The sequence below is a fragment of the Bombina bombina genome, chromosome 5 (assembly GCF_027579735.1).
Source record: "Bombina bombina isolate aBomBom1 chromosome 5, aBomBom1.pri, whole genome shotgun sequence".
In the NCBI taxonomy this organism is placed as follows: Eukaryota; Metazoa; Chordata; class Amphibia; order Anura; family Bombinatoridae; genus Bombina; species Bombina bombina.
Window position 1 is genome coordinate 757,551,874 of NC_069503.1, and position 19,062 is coordinate 757,570,935.

The following is a 19,062-nucleotide window of genomic DNA, read 5'->3' on the forward strand; positions in this document are numbered from 1 at the left end:
GGTAGTGAAAAGGCAGCGTTATTCTCATAACGCAAAACTCGTAATCTAGCCGTGTATTAGGCTTGTTTGTAAAAGTAAAAGAAAACTAATATGGTTTCAAGAGAAGTAGCACATGCAGTTAAAGGACAAGTCAATACTGTAGATTTACATAATCAACAAATGCAAGATAAAAAGATAAAAGATAAAAAGACAATACAATAGCACTTAGTCTGAACTTCAAATGAGTAGATTTTTTTCTGACAATTTTAAAAGTTATGTCTATTTCTACTCCCCCTGTACCATGTGACAGCCATCAGCCAATCACAAATGCATACACGTACCATGTGACAGCCATCAGCCAATCACAAATGCATACACGTTTTATTCTGTGAATTCTTACACATGCTCAGTAGGAGCTGGTGACTCAAAAAGTTTAAATATAAAAAGACTGTGCACATTTTGTTAATGGAAGTAAATTGGAAAGTTGTTTGAAATTGCATGCTCTATCTGAATAATGAAAGTTTAATTTTGAATTGAGTGTCCCTTTAAGACAAAAAAGACAGTCTATAAAAAGTTCCAACTCACTGGCTCAGAAGAGGATAAGGAAAAATGTAGAACCCAACAAAAGATGACAGACCAGTTAATCAGAGAGGCTAAAGCTGATGCAGAAGAGAAAGTAGCACAATCTGTAAAAAAACGGTGACAAAACTTTCTTTAGATATATCAGTGAAAAGAGAAAAACTAAGGGGCCTATTTATGAAAGGCCTGTTGGACATGATCCGACATTGCAGATCATGTCTGACAGACCTTGCTAAATGCGGAGAGTATTACGCTCTCCACATTCAGCATTGCACCAGCAGCTCTTCGGAACTGCTGGTGCAATGCCGCCCCCCCTGCAGATTCGCGGGATTGTCGTATTCGATCGGGTTGAATTGCGGCGATGTCTGTCCGCCTTATCAGAGCAGGCGGACAGGTTATGGAACAGTGGTCTTTAGACCGCTGCTTCGTAACTGGTTTTTCTGGTGAGCCAGAAACACAGGGCTTTAAGCTCCATACGGAGCTTGATAGATACGCCCCTAAGGGCAAACTGTCTAAATGATTACTTTTGTTCAGTCTTTACAACAGATGGTAAAGATAATGAGATTCTATTAAGGGATGTTACTTTATAATGATAATGTGAGTAGTACTTTTCTTTTTACAGAGAAAGATGTTTCAATGGCTTTATCAAAAATAAAAGTAAATAAGCCTGTGGGTCCAGATAATATTGATCCAAGGGTTCTAAGAGAACTTCAATTTGTTATAGCTACACCACCAGCTGATTTATTTATTCAGTCTGTTAACAGGAGGAGTTCCAAAAGATTTAAAAATTGCCAAAAATTGTAGTCCCTCTTCATTAAAAGGGTAGCAGGGAAGATTCTGCTAACAGTCAGTTTGACCTCAATTGCAGGGAAATTAACGGAACCTCTTTTAAAGGAAAGACTTGTGTCTTACCTTCAGACAAACAACTTAGAAGACAAAGGACAGCATGGTTTCACTGCTGGAAGATCATGTCAGACTAATCTAATTTATTTGACCATGTAACTAAATTAATAGACCAAGGCTGTTGTATATCTAGACTTTAGCAAAGCATGTGACATTGTGCGACAAAACAAACTTATTCCCAAAATGTATTGCCTTGGAGTATATGCGAAGATTGGTAGACTGCTGGCTTAAGGATAGAAGGCAGAGGGTTTAAATTAATAGAGTACATTCAAATGAGGGGTCAGTTATAAATGGTGTTTCCCAAGGATCAGTTCTTGGGCCTGTTTTGTTTAACATGTTCATAAGTGATACTGGAAAAGGGCTTCAGGGAAAAGTTTGGTTGTTTGCTGATGATACAAAAAAAATTGGTAACAGAGTTGATGTTCCAGGATGGATTGATCAAATGAACAATGATATTAAAAAACTAGAGGACTGGGCAAAAAATGTGATCTGAAATATTACCAAGAGCAAAATTATGAATATAGGATCCAAAAACTCAAAGGCCAATTATAGTCTTAATGGTACATTACTGACTGTAACTAAACAGAAATGGGACCTGGGAATTAATATTTCAGATGATTTAAAATTTGGTACACAATTCTACAGTGCAGCCAGTAAGGCTAGTTGAATACTTAGTTGCATTGGGAGAGGTATTAGTAGCAGAAATAGCAAGGTTCTTATGCCACTTTACAAATCATAAGTCAGACCACTGTTTACAGTTCTGGAGACCATGGGGCCGATTCATCAAGCTCCGAATGGACCTTGATGCAGCTGTTTCCACGCGAGCCTTCAGACTCGCGGGAAACAGGATTTAAGAAGCATCCTTAACTCGTCTACCTGCTCTGAAGCGGTGGACAGCAATCCACCGGATCGCATATTATCGGGTTGATTGACACCCCCTGCTAGCGGCCGATTGGCCTTTAATCTGCAGGGGCGGCATTGCACAAGCAGTTCACTAAACTGCTTGTGCAATGATAAATGCAGACACTGTATGCTGTTGGCATTTATCAATATGCAGCGGACATTATCGCTACAGCGGATCATGTCCATCCGCACTTTCATAAATCGGCCCCCATATCTTCAGAAAGATATGAATAAACTAGAAACTGTCCAAAGGAGGGCTACTAAAATGGTACACGGTCTAAAATATAAAACGTACAAAGAAAGACTCTATGTCTCTAATATGTATCGTTTAGAAGAGAAAAGGGAAATAGGAGACATGATAGAAACCTTCAAATACATGAAGGGAATTTGAAAGCAATTTCCACAATTTTTTTTTTGCCAAAACAAGGGGTCACAATCTTAAATTAAAGGGTAGCAGATTCAGAAGAAATGTGAGGAAGCATTTTATTTTACAGAAAGGGTGGTGGATTCATGGAACAAACTTCAAATTGAGGTGTAAACACAAAGACTGTAAAGTAATTCAAAAATGACTGGGACATGCATGAAGAAAAGAGTAACATGTAATATGGGTAGACTTGATGGGTTCTTATCTACTGTCAAATTCTATGTTTCTATGATAATAAAATATATTAGTGCTCCTTCAAGCTGAATAAAATTGTTTGCTATTTATTTAAAATTTAGAAAATACACTTGTTTGGTTCTTTTTTATTAAACAGTCTTTTATTTCTCAAACTTACAGATATTATATTTATTTCAATTTCTTAGGGGGAAACAGGGAAATTAATTGGCAAACAAAAATTTAAGATAAAACCAGAGTTTAACGTTTCTATCAAATATTTAAAAGTAAATTCCTCACACATTATGCCACCTTTGGGAGATTTGCATGGCATCATCAATGACATCACTGATGACACAACTGCTGACCTGTCAGACTTTCTTCTGAATGGTGCATGCAGCATTATTGGTGGCTAAAGTTAGTGTGTGGATAGATGATTCTCCTTTGCTAATTGGTGGGGGGTATAGTGCTGCAGTACTGCCCATGCTCCCCCTGTTGCTATGGGCACCACTGCACTGGTTGACCCTGCAGTAGTTCTTGTTAGAGCATATTGATATTTTTTTTATGGCTGATAAGTAATGGAACTAATATAAGTTTTGCCACATCATTTTATTTTAGGTAATTAAAACAAATAAGAAGGGCTTCAAAAGACACACGTTTTTCTTCTGGACAATGACATGAGCTTGTTTGTGTGATTTACACCATTCTTGGTACGCACTTAGCCTTATCATATTTGATGATGCATTTTAACATGTGGCTGCTTACACCTTACTTAGTAATCAGTGTTTGGCACATATACTTTGCTTCCTGACTTATGATCTTTGCCCTGACTTTTGCTTTTCCAGTGCCTACCCTAACCATTTGCTTTGACTTTGATTTTCTGCTTATATGTCTATCTATTGCTTGCTATTGGCCTCATGTTCACCATTTTTGCAACAATTGTAATATACAATTTATTTGTAAAGTGTTCCAAATTCCATAGTGCTGGAATTTTGTGTTGTTTTAATGAAACCAAAATGTAGGAGCTATTATGTTTTTTGTTTTTTATATTATTGATCTTTTCAATCATTAGATAGTTCACCATAGAAAAAAACAAAACAAAAAAGTGATAGAAATTATACTTTATTGCTTTTGTAACAAAGATATACATTATTTCAAATGAAAGCATGTTAAAAATAATGGAATTAGGTTCCAACCAGCTTTTCAAGCCTAAATGCTCAAATCTGTATATTTACATAAAAACAAAACCCTTCAAAAGGATAGCATTATTGTTTTTGTGTCATATTGTCACATGACTGCTGGCAATGTATACATACTGGATGGCATATTAATAGAGTTTCAGTGATTAGCTTCTTTTCCTTAAGAAAACAAATAGCCAAAAGTAAACTTAGTCATTTAATACACCAGCCCAGAGGACTGCAGAAAATGTGATAATTCGCTACCACAGTGCTATTAACACAATTCGGATTTATTAGTAAAGTACCATGGTACTTTGGCATGTGGCATGATACCCTGCTATAATAATTGAAAACACATTTAAATTTGTAGCCTAATAAAACCTATATATATAACAGAAATTAAACATTTTCCTTGTAAGAGTCTAAGTTACAGAATGGAAGAAATTTTTTTTTCCTATCATAAACAATAATAAATAGCACAGTATCCTTTATTTGTTCTTTTACCTGAGTAACCAAAGTATGTAAATTACAAAGCAACTAAACATAGAGACTAGTACAAATTTAGTGTATTACAACAGAAAGGAATGTATATTTGTTATGAATTGGTGTTTGCATTGAAATCTTTAAAGCAATTGAAGCAATTTTCTAATTAATTACTTGACAGCCTGTGAGGAACCGTTGCTAACATGGAATTATGTACAAACATATTAAAGTTTTGTGCAATTAACATACTGCTGTCACAATCATCAATTCTATTCTGGCTTTTGTTCTGCTTTAGAAAATGAACGGGAACTAGAGAATGGAAGACTACTGCTCCCACTAAAATACTATGATATCTAAACACCTATACACATTTTATTATAGTGCATATTTATCAATGTAATTTAGCAGCATATATGTCATTTATAACTTCAAGTTGTTAAAAATAAATATACATTTTTTATAGTGGTATGATAAAATGAGCTGAAATAAGGGGTTTACGGTGTATTTCTTTAGCAAAAAAAATCCTAATGACTTATAAAAGTAATTTATTTCCATGCTAATTAAGGTAATTTTATTTAAAAAGAACATAAATGTTATTTTATCTTCTGTTTACTGACTTGTATCAGTTATAAGTTTATATTTGTACAGCCTCACCATTGTGCTCACAGACTTCTGTGGTAGTCCTGTTAGAATCTTTATGGTCAGTCTCTAGAGCACAGCAGAGGAACCAGCTACAGGCGCATGCGCAAGTAACTGCAGACTCAGATTAACATTTACGAGGTAAGCTTGGAGTAACTCGGAGGTGAGAATTTGCGCTTCAAGTACTTGAGTATGTACAGAGGAAGACAGCTTACAACAGTAATTGCTGACACTTTCCACAGGAAGGTTAAAGTTGTGATAAAGGCAAAATCTGTTTAGGAAAAAAAAAAACAAGGACATAAAATAAATAAAACGAATGTTCAGTGAGGAAACATAACAATTAAATCCTAGGCAATTTATTAGCTATTGCAACAGCCAGTTAACAATAATTTTGCCTCTTCTCATTTTGCTGTTTATTTTGCCTTTAATAAAGATCTTTTGTGAACTGTGAACATTTTCAAAAGAAAAAGGACATGGAAAATTTAATTAAAGGGACATGAAATTTAAAAATTCTTTCATGAATCAGAGAATACATCTTTTTTTCAATTTTGTTTGTACTGGGAGATAGCTGAACACATTGGTAAGCCAATGATAAGAGGCATATATATGCAGCCACCAATCACAGCCTACTTGGGTATGTTTTTATACAAAGGATACGATAAGAACAAAGCAAATTAGATCAAACAAATAAATTTAAAAAGTTGTTTAATAATATCTGAATCATGAAAGAAAAAGTTTGGGTTTCGTATCCCTTTAATCCCTTGTAGTAGTACACTGAATATCATATAGCACACTGAATACTATATATATATATATATATATATATATATATATATATATATATATATATATATATATATATATATATATATATATACACATACACACACATTTGATAGATCCCCTCCATGTCTTCTTAAAGAGACAGTAAACATCTTGTAATAACAAGACATTTCTTGTTCTTTTGTGTTGCTAAAACATCCTTTTTACTGTAGTTATTTTTCAATAGCCAAACTTTTAGTCTGCAGATAACAAGGCTAATCACAGTCAGAAAGTTTGTATAAAGTGAAGAGACGGATATATAGCAGAGTTAGTCTTGAGAAGTCAGCCTGGTGAATTTTAAGTTTTTAGAAATTGCTGAATTTCCATTACTTATCAGTCATAAACTACATAAAAAAGGGAAAAAATAAATAATGAAAAACAAAATTTATGATTACCTGATAAATTAATTTCTTTCATGGTGGTGAGAGTCCATGATGCATTACTCCTGGGAATTATTCCTCCTTACCACTAGAGGGAAGCAAAGATTCCCATAACCCAGGGACTCTAAAAAAATCCCTCCTAATTAACATGTAATCAGTCTGATGTATAGCCAAGCAAGAAAGGAAGGAAAATAAATAAGATAAAAGATGAGAAGGGAATAAAAAAGAGTTGCAAAAAAAATAACAGGATGTTACCACCATAAAGAAAATAATTTATCAGGTAAGCATAAATTATGTTTTCTTTCATACAGGTGGTTAAGAGTCTACGATACATTACTCATGGGAAACTGATACCCAAGCTGTAAAGAGAGTAATGAGGGAGAAACAAGCATGACATAAATAAATCTATTAACATTCTCTTTTTTTCACAATACAAAATCAGAGATTACAGTCTGAAGGACTACCTACAAAAGGCTGCTTTGGAAAAGTGGAAAAAAATTCCAAAATGAAAGATAAAGATAAAGAAAAAAGTATACAAAGAAGAGCAGATAGTGGTCTGGCAAATTTGGTCAACAGAAGGTTCACTTAAAAAGTAACAACTGATCTGGAAAAAGGACAGTAATCCATGTAGCCACTTCCAAAAAAAGACCACTATGAAAATCTGCTTCCCAGTTACTCACCCCTAGAAAATAAACTGCAGAGATTAGACAAACAATTGTCCTTTGCCTAGCAAAGAATCCTCATGGCTAAGGAACTGTGCGTTCCCCCTTAATGAATGATATATGCCACTGCTGAAACATAATCTGAGTGAAAATGCAAATAAAACTCCCTTTCCAACAGTGCCCGAGGAGATCAAACTCCCTGTGCTCTCTGAGACCCCCAGGCTGCACCCCGGCCTGAAAGACTGCATCTGTCGTGATCACAGTCCAAATAGAAGACCCTTGAATAATGGACTCCAAATAAATCCTCTGAGAAAGCTGGGTATGGTCCCTGCACAATTGTCAAAGCATACAAAGCTGAAAAGGCCTCATGTGAAAAACAGCAAATGGAAAAGCATCTGATGCGACTGTTGTTAAGTCCAGAACTTCCATACAAAGAGCAATAGAAGGAAGCAGAAAAGACTGAAGATTTAAACAAGTTGAAATCAGCTTCAACCTTCTTAGTTCGGTCAGAAAGAGTCTCATAGGAACTGATTCTATCTGGAGACCCAGAAAAGTGTCTCAGAACTGAGAAACAAGAGAACTCTTTGGAAAATTGATTCTTAACCCCTTAATGACAACTGACGTACCAGGTACGTCATGCAAAAACTAACTGTTAATGACAATAGACGTACCTGGTACGTCAGTTGTCTAACAAAGTGCTGGAAGCGATCGCAATCGTTTCCAGCAGCTCTCAGGGTATTGCAGTGATGCCTCGATATGGAGGCATCCTGCAATACCTTTTTACAAGCCTCCGATGCAGAGAGAGCCACTCGGTGGTCCTCTCTGCACCGGTAACGATGGTGCTGTTGTCCGGGTGGGAGCGTAGCAAGGAGTTGGCCCATCGCTACCCGGCATCCGGTTCCTGTAACTGCAATGTGCACGCCGGGTGCACGCGCGAGTGTGTGCACGGGCGCGCGCACATTAGCCACTGACACCAATGAAAAAAAGTTTAAAAAAAAAGGTTAAAAATAAAAAGTTAAAAATGTTTAAAAAAATAATAAATATAAAAGGATCTGGGGGGGGGGGTATTGAGGGGGGCTGCTATACTACAGAAAAGTTTGAAAATACTGTTTTGGGGGGCAAACTGGGTACTGGCAGACAGCTGCCAGTACCCAAGATGGCGGCAATTAAGTAGCAGGGAGGGTTATAGAGCTGTTTGGTGGGTGATCAGGGAGGTTGGGGGCTAAGGCAGGGCTCCATTACAGCTGAATACATTTAAAAATAAAATAAAATAAACTCCTTTTATTTAGTACTGGCAGACTTTATGCCAGTACTTAAGATGGCGGGAACAATTGTGGGGTGGGGGAGGGAAGAGAGCTGTTTGGGAGGGATCAGGGGGTGGGAGGTGTCAGGTGGGAGGCTGATCTCTACACTAAAGCTAAAATTAACCCTGCCAGCGCCCTACAGACTACCTAATTAACTCCTTCACTGCTGGGCATAATTCCCGTGTTGTGCGCAGCAGCATTTAGCGGCCTTCTAATTACCAAAAAGCAACGCCAAAGCCATATAAGTCTGCTATTTCTGAACAAAGGGGATCCCAGAGAAGCTTTTACAACAATTTATGCCATAATTGCACAAGCTGTTTGTAAATAATTTCAGTGAGAAACCTAAAATTGTGAAAAATGTAAAGTTTTTTTTTTATTTGCTCGAATTTGGTGGCATGAAATATACCAAAATGGGCCTAGATCAATACTTGGGGTTGTCTACTACACTACACTAAAGCTAAAAGCCATATAAGTCTGCTATTTCTGAACAAAGGGGATCCCAGAGAAGCATTTACAACCATTTGTGCCATAATTGCAGAAGGTGTCTGTAAATAATTTCAGTGGGAAACCTAAAGTTTGTGACAAAATGTGTGAAAAAGTGATTTTTTTTTTAATTTGATCGCATTTGGCGGTGAAATGGTGGCATGAAATATACCAAAATGGGCCTAGATCAATACTTTGGAATGTCTTCTAAAACAAATATATACATGTCAAGGGATATTCAGGTATTCCTGACAGATATCAGTGTTCCAATGTAACTAGCGCTAATTTTGAAAAAAAGTGGTTTGGAAATAGCAAAGTGCTACTTGTATTTATTGCCCTATAACTTGCAAAAAAAGCAAAGAACATGTAAACATTGGGTATTTCTAAACTCAGGACAAAATTTAGAAACTATTTAGCATGGGTGTTTTTTGGTGGTTGTAGATGTGTAACAGATTTTGGGGGTCAAAGTTAGAAAAAGTATGTTTTTTTCCATTTGTTCCTCATATTTTATAAAAATTTTTATAGTAAATTATAAGATATGATGAAAATAATGGTATATTTAGAAAGTCCATTTAATGGCGAGAAAAACTGTATATAATATGTGTGGGTACAGTAAATGAGTAAGAGGAAAATTACAGCTAAACACAAACACTGCAGAAATGTAAAAATAGCCCTTGTCCAGGGTAAGAAAATTGAAAAATGGTCCGGTCATTAAGGGGTTAAACCATGCTTCTGAAGAAAAAACAAAAAACTGTTGCGGTGAGATGTTGATAGATAAAAAGATGGAGCCTGTAACAAGATATTATCCTGATATAAACTCTGGCCTCAATTACAGACAAAATAGTAAACAGAACTTTTGAAAATATTTTGGGAGGTGTTGCCAGACCAAATGGAAGAGCAACAAACTAATAATGCAAACCCATAGAAACTGATATGAAGGTAAGGCCTCAATTACAGACTGATATGAAGGTAAGGCCTCAATTACAGACAAAATAGTAAACAGAACTTTTGAAAATATTCTGGGAGTGGTTGCCAGACCAAATGGAAGAGCAACAAACTGATAATGCAAACCCATAAAAACTGATATGAAGGTAAGTATCCTTAAAGGGACATAATACTCCTATGGTAAAATACTTGAAAGTGATGCAGCATAGTTGCAAAAAGCTGACAAGAAAATATCCTGACAGGCTGCTTAAAGGGACATTTCACCCCAAAGATTTCTCCCATTGATCCATTTTACCTGCTGGAGTGCATTAAATTGTTTACAAGTAGTCCTTTAGCCCTATTTTGGTCTTTGAAATAGCTGATTTAGCTTGTGATTTCCCAACCTATACTGAAAGTTTTGATACTGGAGTCTCAGCTATTAAATAGCCTAAGTAAACACAGCCAGCAGAAGAAATGACACTCACAGTGGGTTAAGTAATAAAATGATAACCTTCCATAGTTCTCTCTATGTATTGAGCTTTAGTTTTCCAGATAAATATAAGATAAGGAAGCAAGTATACAAAGTGATAACATAATGAGATTATTGAGATATGATATTACCTGAAGTTCAACCCATTGTAATAGGCTGTGGTTTAAAAGCACAAAACCATATACTCCATATACACAAATAAACCTGAAAATACAATTTCGCAAACATTTTATACCTTGTAGCTGGTATAACAAGTCATTGAAAATACATTAATATAAAAACAATGTTACAGTGTACTGTCTCTTTAACCCTTTGAGTGCCAATGACGGCTCTGAGCCGTCACAGAGTTTCCCACTCTGGTGCTAATGATGGCTCAGAGCCGTCACTAGCACTTTCCCAACTTGAGGGAGATCTGGGGGCTCCCACCCGCTCCTACCCCAGCGATCGGTGCTGCATAATGACAGGCGTCGCCGGGGCTTCCCGTTTTGCGTGGTGACGTCACGCGCAATAACGTGATGACGTCACTGCGCAACTTTATTTAACATTAACAATGTTAACTATAGGAGCAGGGGGCATGCTGCTTAGAAGCCTGTATCTCAGGCATCTAAGCAGCTACAGACCCCCATGTCCCACCGTTGGAAAGGTAATCACCTAACCTTTCCAACAGTGTAAGTCTTGGGGATCTGAAATAAATAAATAAAAAATATATTTTTAAAATTATTAAATAAAAAACCCTTTAAAAAACCTTAGCACCCAGGTGGTAAAGTGCTTAGCACTCAAAGGGTTAAAGTCTCTTTACAGTGGGGTGTGAATGCTTAAGAAATTTTGAGGTAAACATCTTCCTTTTTTACATAGAGATGTTTAGGTGATATTTTCTAGTCAACTTTTTACAGCTATACTGCATCACTTTCAAGTGCTTCAACATTTGGGTGTTATGTGTAATGCTCGTGGGATACTCCTCTATAAGACCAAACTTGGCCAGTAGTCTTCTTATCCCGGCGTCAAGTGGAATGATATGAAATATTCCAGAGCAGAGAGAGTTTGTAAAATGAGGTAATCAGTACTCACAGTAGGCAGCATAGTCCATAGCGGTAACAGGAAGGCAATCCAGTAGTATAGCAGTTCAGGGGTAAACCAATAGAAGGACCAGGGACAGGCAGGAGTCAGCAACAAAAGGAAATCCAGAAGCACAACAGTTCAGTAAACCACTAGGATGGTCAGACAGGCAGAGTTCAGCAACAGTATAGCAATCCAGTAGTTCAGGGGTTAAGCAGGCAGAGTGGTCAGACAGGCAGAGTTCAGCAACAGTATAGCAATCCAGTAGTTCAGGGGTTAAGCAGGCAGAGTGGTCAGACAGGCAGAGTTCAGCAACAGTATTACAATCCAGTATAAAGTATAACAACACACAAGAGCACACTAAGTAACACCTATACTTAGGCAGTGATAGGTAGAAAGTGAGCAACATACATAGGCGCAGGATTCGCGCCGCAGGAGATCTTGACCGGCTTCAGAGGGGAAGAGACGGTCGGCGATGACGTCACCGCTGCACGCACACAGGAGCCGACTCTTCCCTGGCAACGGCCAGAGCAGCAAGCACCACTACCCTGGCAACAGCCAGAGCAGCGTGACATCATGTCCCTTTAAAATATATTGTGGACATAAACTTACCTTGCTGCACAAAAAGCAGAATAGTCTGAATAGTTTCCATCTTCAAAGTAGGAACCTTGAAAAACATTTAAAGGGCTTTAAAATCCCAAACAGGTCAGAAAAACACTTCCTTCTTTGGAACAATGAAGAGATTGAATAGAAACTGAACCCCTATTCTAAAACTGGAACAATGACTGAAAGAAAGCTTTTGCAGGAGCCTCTGGGATATGAGATAAAAGAAACCTTCCTCAGGAAGGCCTCACTCTAAAAGCCTATGCAATAACCCTGAGAAACAATATTCGGAAACTAGGGATTCTGAACACTCTAGAACCAAAACTCCTAAAAAATGTGTAACCGGGGGGCGTGTCCGGGCTATGGCCTAAGATGGCCGCTAAATTGGGAGCTCTGTAACTCAGAGTTACATACCGCCTGTAACCTGGAGAATGAATAGCCATCCAGTGAGAACTCATACTTCAGGCCATAGAGGACACTTAGCTGAATGGCAATATATAAAAATCTTTTTGCTTAATACAACAGGACTTCTCAAACTGGACCGCTGAGAGTCTCTGGCGGCCTCCAAGGAGAGAAATCTTGGCTCCCTCCCCGGGAAACCGGGTAAACAGAGAATACTGACATCCTCTGCCAAAGGCTCCTAATAACCCCTATACCATGGAGGAGCTACTTGTTTTAATTCATTGTTAGAGGATCGGGGAAGGAGGATATGTGAGAGGATTGACCGCATTGTAATTCCACCTACTGAGCAATTGAGAGATACATGGCGGAATAAGGATCAAGCACTAGCCCTAAGGCACTCAGATGAGGATTCTATGGGATGGAGGAGAAGATAACTAGAGTGTCGCAGGAGCAGTTCCAGGCTGGCTCCACCATCCTGGATTTGGGAGTGTGTGCAGCGGAGCGCCTAGTGCCTACTATCAACATACATTTTGCGGCCTCTGTGGCCAAGCGATCAGCTCCTGTTTGTTATGCTGAGTCTGCCCGGCTAGATGGAGGTTCAATACAGCGAGATCAAGATTTAACTTTGCTACCTTCGGGGAGTGACACTGGCTCTTCTAGGAGCGACTTAGGAATTGGGGGATATGGACCGGTAAAGGATCCCGTTGTGAAAGATTTAAGCAGCCCGGAATGCTGCCACAAGGTTTACTGACCGTTCATTTACTTTTTTGACTCCCGAAGCCAGGAACTAGACGGGGACACTTTGGTCCTGCTGTACATTAATGTTGGCCTTGTACGACGAGATTCCCAGGGCCCTGAGGCCCTATATGTATTGAAGGTGGTGAGAGCTGGGGTCGGTTAGATTGTGGACAGCATGATCAGGGCCAGACAGCAACCCCCAAGCCTATCAGACTGTGTGCACTATAATGATGCCTGCAATGGTTGAGTTTTTACCTCTATAAAGTTTGATGGTGTGGGATATATGTGACATTTTATTTTATTGACATGTTGGGATTTTTTTCTTCCCCTAGACAGAATATTATGTACAGTAAGATCATCCTCTATTTTTCTTCTAATTTCTAATTCTATAGCCATGAATAGATTTTAATGCCCAGTATGTTCACTAGATATCGCCAGTAGCTTTCTGGGGTATGTTACACGCCCAGTATACACAAAGTACCAGCTTCAGATGCTGACTTTGGAGCACTATACTGATCCATTTGTACACTACATTATTTAAATTGTCTATTTGTGTTTAACTATTCCGCAGTCTCACAAATATATCCCCTTAGACATAATATTATCTTGGCCTCACTTCTATCCATGACCTCTTTATCTCTCACTCATTCAACCTTCTAGCTCTCACAGAAACATGTGTCTCTCTTAAGACACAGCATCCACTGCTGCATTGTCACATGGGGGTCTCCTATTTAGCTACACACCTAGATCTGTAAATAGACAATGAGGTGGTGTAGGTATTTTACTTTACTCTCGTTACACCTTTCAACAATTACAGCCCATCTCTTCCCTCACATTTTCCTCATTCAAAACCCACATGATTAGCTTATTCTCTCCCCTGTCTATGCATGTCATATACCGCCCCCCTGGCTCAACTCAATTTCAAGATAATTTTGCTGCCTTGCTATCTTATTTCCTCTCCTTAGACACCTCTGCCCTCATTCTTGGGGACTTCAACCTCCCTGTTGACAATCCCACTGCCTTCTCTACAAAACAACGTCTCCAACTCACTTCCTCATTCGGTCTATAACAATTGACTGACTTCCCCACTCACAAAGATGGTCACTCCCTTGATCTGATTTTCAGCTATCAATGCACTCCTTCAAACTTCACAAATTCCCATTTTCCTCTTTCTGACCATCATCTCTTCACTTGAAACATTACATCACTCCCTACAACTCTCCCTCCTCCTACCCCTCACACCAAAGCTTTCACTCTCTCTCAAACTTCTGCTCTCTTCCATCTCTTCCTTTTCCTGCCCTGAACAATCTATATGCCACTACTTTTCCACCCTTACATTGGTCCTTGACAATTTGCCCCCTCCTACTATAGCTCCGAAGTCACACACTCATCTTCAGCCCTGGCATACTCATCTAACATGCTACCTATGCAGATGTTCCCATACTGCTGAATGACACAGGAGAAAATCTCGGAGTTCAGATGACTTTCTTCACTACAAGTTCATCTTGAACTTCTTCTATTCTGCCCTTAACCTTTCTAAGCAAGATTACTTCTCTACTCTTATCTCTACAAACCCAAAACATCTGTTCTCCACTTTCAATAACCTTCTCCGCTCTGGCTCCTATTACAACTTCTCTCTTAGATCAAGATTTTGCCCGCCACTTGAACAGCAAAATTGATTCCATCAGAAATCAACATACTACCAGTCTCCAACCCCATCAAAAGCTTGAAATCATCCAAAACCCACAAAACCATAAACTCAGCTCTTTCGCCCCTGTTACTGAGAAAGAAGTTTCTACCCTTATACTGTCCTCTCACCTCAGTACCCGGCCACTCGATCCCATCCCCTCACAGCTAGTCCCCTACCTCTTTTCTATACTTACCCCTATACTCATAAAAATTTTCAACCTCTTCCTCCACACTGGTATATTTCCCTCATCTCTAAAACATGCACTGGTCAAATCTATCCTCAAAAAAACTTCTCTCGATCCAACATCTCCATCCCAATACCGCCCTATCTCCCTACTCCCCCTTGCCTCAAAACTTCTTGTAAAGCTAGTATACACGTCTTTCACATTTCCTTACATTCAACTCCCTCCTTGACCCACTGCAATCTGAATTTCGCCCCCAACACTCCACAAAGACAGCCATTGTTAAGGTTAACAATGACCTACTTACAGCAAAATGAAAAGGCCACTTCTCTCTGCTAATCCTCCTCGATCGGTCAACAGCCTTTGATATTGTTGACCAGCCTCTTTTTCTCCAAATCCTCCAATCCTTCTGCATTTATGACACAGCCCTCTTTTGGTTCTCTTCCTATTTGTCTAACCGTACCTTTACTATAGCCTTCTCTGGTGCACCTTCTGCCCCTTTATCACTTTCTGTTGGGGTACCGCAAGGCTCTGTCCTTGGTCCCCTTCTCTTCTCAATCTATATGTCATACTTAGGGTCCTTAGTAAAGTCCCACTGGTTTCAATATCATTTGTATGCTGATGAGACCCAAATCTACCTCTTTTCACCAGACCTATCTCCTTCCTTGCTATTGTGTATCACTAACTGTCTTTCCAATATATCAAGCTGGATGTCCTCTCACTACCTTAAGCTAAATCTCTCCAAAACTGAGCTCCTTATTTTCCCCCCTTCTTCCAAAATCTCCACCCCACATTTTTCTATAACTGTCGATAACTCCATCATTACCCAAAGCCCGTATTCCCGATGTCTTGGGGTCACACTTGACTCAGATCTTTCTTTCACTCCTCACATTCAGTCTTTGGCCAATTCCTGCCGCTTCCACCTTAAAAATATCTCTAAAATTTCCTTATACAAGACACAACTAAGATTTTAATCCGCTCTCTCATCCTTTCCTGCCTACACTACTGCAACTCCATCCTCTCTGTCATCTAGCTCCTTTACAATCCATAATGAGTGCCTTTGCCAGGCTCGTCTTCCTTACACGTCGCTCTTCATCTGCGGCACCTATCTGCCAATCGCTTCACTGGCTTCCTCTAGCCTCAAGAGCGACAAGTTTGAAGCGCTCCCTAAAGACTCTACTGTTTAGAGATGCATACAACCTACACTAACCTTTTCTAACCCTAGTTCCTCTCCTCCTTTGTTATTCCCTTGAAACCCCTTAGCATGTAAGCCTATGAGCCAAGCTGTTAGCAGATCACCTTCATAAGAGCCGACTACAACAGTGCAACTCTCGGTAGGGCTCTCTACTTACTTGATCCCTATAAATGTTACCTTGCATATCATGCCAAATGTTATAGCACTATAGAATCTGTTGGCACTCTACAAATAAATGATAATTACAATAATAATAATAATAATAATAACTTGAAGGGAGCATAGCCACCAGCATTTTGGATACAGTAGAGCGTACAAAACTCTTGAACGCTGTAGAAAATCTGTAGAACTTCTCTTTGTGAAACAAACAGTAGGAAGGCAGATGCCTTTAGAACATTTAAAGAAGGATTGCACAGGTGAGCTAGAAGCAACACATCAGTAAGTTTTCAATAAACAAATTTCATGTTGTGAAAATTAATTAGCAGAAAAAGAAGGCTCCATGATAAGTGAAAACTAAAAAAGTAGAAAACACTATACATAAGGCTATATCCCCCTAAAAAATGTTTGTGAAGCAAGGGAAAACTTACCCCCTCCAAGCGAAAAGCATCACAAAACAGCACAGGGTGCTAACCCAACATCAAAAAGAAAAAATAACGTGCGGAAGAACAGAGCGCACTAAAAAACAGACGGAACAGTGTGATCTAAAAATACTAAAGCGTGCGAAAAGAACCCGACATTTGCAATAAAAAATAATCATTGTGTGCTATCCCGATCAGCTGACCTGCGAAAACCCAGCAAAGTGACAAGAACAGACGAGCTGACGTGCGCAAATTCAATTAAACGCATGCAAACATTTTTAAAGGGTAATAGAGCCTTATAAATGAAAGGAGCTATGAAAAGCAAATACATATTAAAGTGAAGGTAAACTTTGATGAATGAAAACCGTTTCATTCATCAAAGTTTAGAAAGAGCTGTTTTGTTTAAAAACGTACCTTTCTTCTCTTCACAGCCGGAGCAGCTTCCCCCGCCCAGAGATCCTCTCTTTACACGTCAGCAATGACTAATCCGGCTTCCTCCAATTACGACATGGCCTCAGGCAATGTTACCCCTGGGGGGAAGCCGTGATGAAGAGAGGATCTCCGGACAGGGTAAGCTGCTCCAGCTGTGGAGAGAAGAAAGGTAAGTTTTTAAACAAAATGGCTGCTTTCTAAACTTTGATGAATGAAAGTGCCCCTGCTTTAAATAGTATTTTTAAAAACCGGCTTTCATTCATCAAAGTTTACCTTCACTTTAAGCAAATAGTATTTTAAAAAAACAGGCTTTCATTCATCAAAGTTTACCTTCACTTTAAACATATATTAACCCCTTAACGACCAACGACGTATGGGGTACGTACAGCAAAAAAATGCAGTTAATGACCAAGGACGTACCCCGTACGTCGTTGGTCTTTGAAAGCCCTGGAAGCGATCCTGATCGCTTCCAGCTGCTTTCATGTTATTGCAGTGATGCCTCGATATTGAGGCATCCTGCAATAACAGTTTTGAGCAGTCCGATTTAGAGAGAGCCACTCTGTGGCCCTCTCTGCATCGGCCATTGATCGCGGTGTTCGTTGGTGGGTGGGAGCTTATCCAGGGAGGCGGGTGGGCGGCGATCAATGGAGGCGGGGGGCAGGATCGCGTGTGGGGTGCGTGCCAGAATGCGCGCGCGTGCACGGGAGCGTGCGCGCGCACGAGGGTGGGTGCGCGCGTGTGCGGGTGGGAACCCTACACTATGGAACAATTATAAGGACTCAGTGGGAGAGACTCAGTGGGAGAGAGGGTATAAATAAATAAAATTAGTAATCTGGGAGAGGGTTGGGGGTTGGGGTTTGTGGGGGGGGCAGCTACACTACAGAAAATAGTTGTTTTTTTTAATAAAAATAAACAAAAACGTTTTTAATTTAAAACTGGGTACTGGCAGACAGCTGCCAGTACCCAATATGGCGCACAATAAGGCGGGGGGGGGGGGGGGGGGTAAGAGAGCTGTTTGGGGGGGATCAGCGAGGTTGGGGGCTAAGGGGGGATCCTACATAGCAGCATATGTAAATATGCTCAAAAAAATAATAAAAAAATAAAAGATAGCTTTTTTTTTAGTACTCGCAGACTTTCTGCCAATACTTAAGATGGCGGGGACAATTGTGGGGTTGGGGATGGAAGAGAGCTGTTTGGGAGGGATCAGGGGGTGTGATGTGTCAGGTGGGAGGCTGATCTCTACACTAAAGCTAAAATTTACCCTGCAAGCTCTCTACAAGCTACCTAATTAACCCCTTCACTGCTAGCCATAATACTCGTGTGATGCGCAGCGGCATTTAGCGGCCTTCTAATTACCAAAAAGCAACGCCAAAGCCATATATGTCTGCTATTTCTGAACAAAGGGGATCCCAGAGAAGCATTTACAACCATTTGTGCCATAATTGCACAAGCTGTTTGTAAATGATTTCAGTGAGAAACCTAAAATTGTGAAAAATTTAAAGTTTTTTTTAATTTGATCGCATTTGGCGGTGAAATGGTGGCATGAAATATACCAAAATTGGCCTAGATCAATACTTGGGGTTGTCTACTACACTACACTAAAGCTAAAATTATCCCTAAAAGCTCCCTACATGCTCCATAATTAACCCCTTCACTGCTGGGCATAATACACGTGTAGTGCACAGTGGCATTTAGCAGCCTTCTAATTACTAAAAAGCAACGCCAAAGCCATATATGTCTGCTATTTCTGAACAAAAGGGATCCCAGAGAAGAATTTACAACCATTTAAGCCATAATTGCACAAGCTGTTTGTAAATAATTTCAGTGGGAAACCAAAAGTTTGTGAAAAAATTAGTAAAAAAG

At 39.3% G+C, this 19,062-nt stretch overlaps 1 protein-coding gene across 2 annotated transcripts in view; it reads right to left on the bottom strand.

The window, feature by feature from the left end:
- Window positions 1-4,065: 4,065 nt before the first annotated feature.
- ATP9B (ATPase phospholipid transporting 9B (putative)) overlaps window positions 4,066-19,062 on the bottom strand; it is a 1,400,042-nt gene continuing 1,385,045 nt past the window's right edge. For both annotated transcript variants that reach the window (XM_053714846.1, XM_053714845.1), the window contains one exon: window positions 4,066-5,530. In XM_053714846.1, coding sequence (XP_053570821.1) covers window positions 5,394-5,530 — 137 coding nt within the window. In that variant the 3' untranslated portion in view covers window positions 4,066-5,393. The remainder of the gene's footprint in view (window positions 5,531-19,062) is intronic.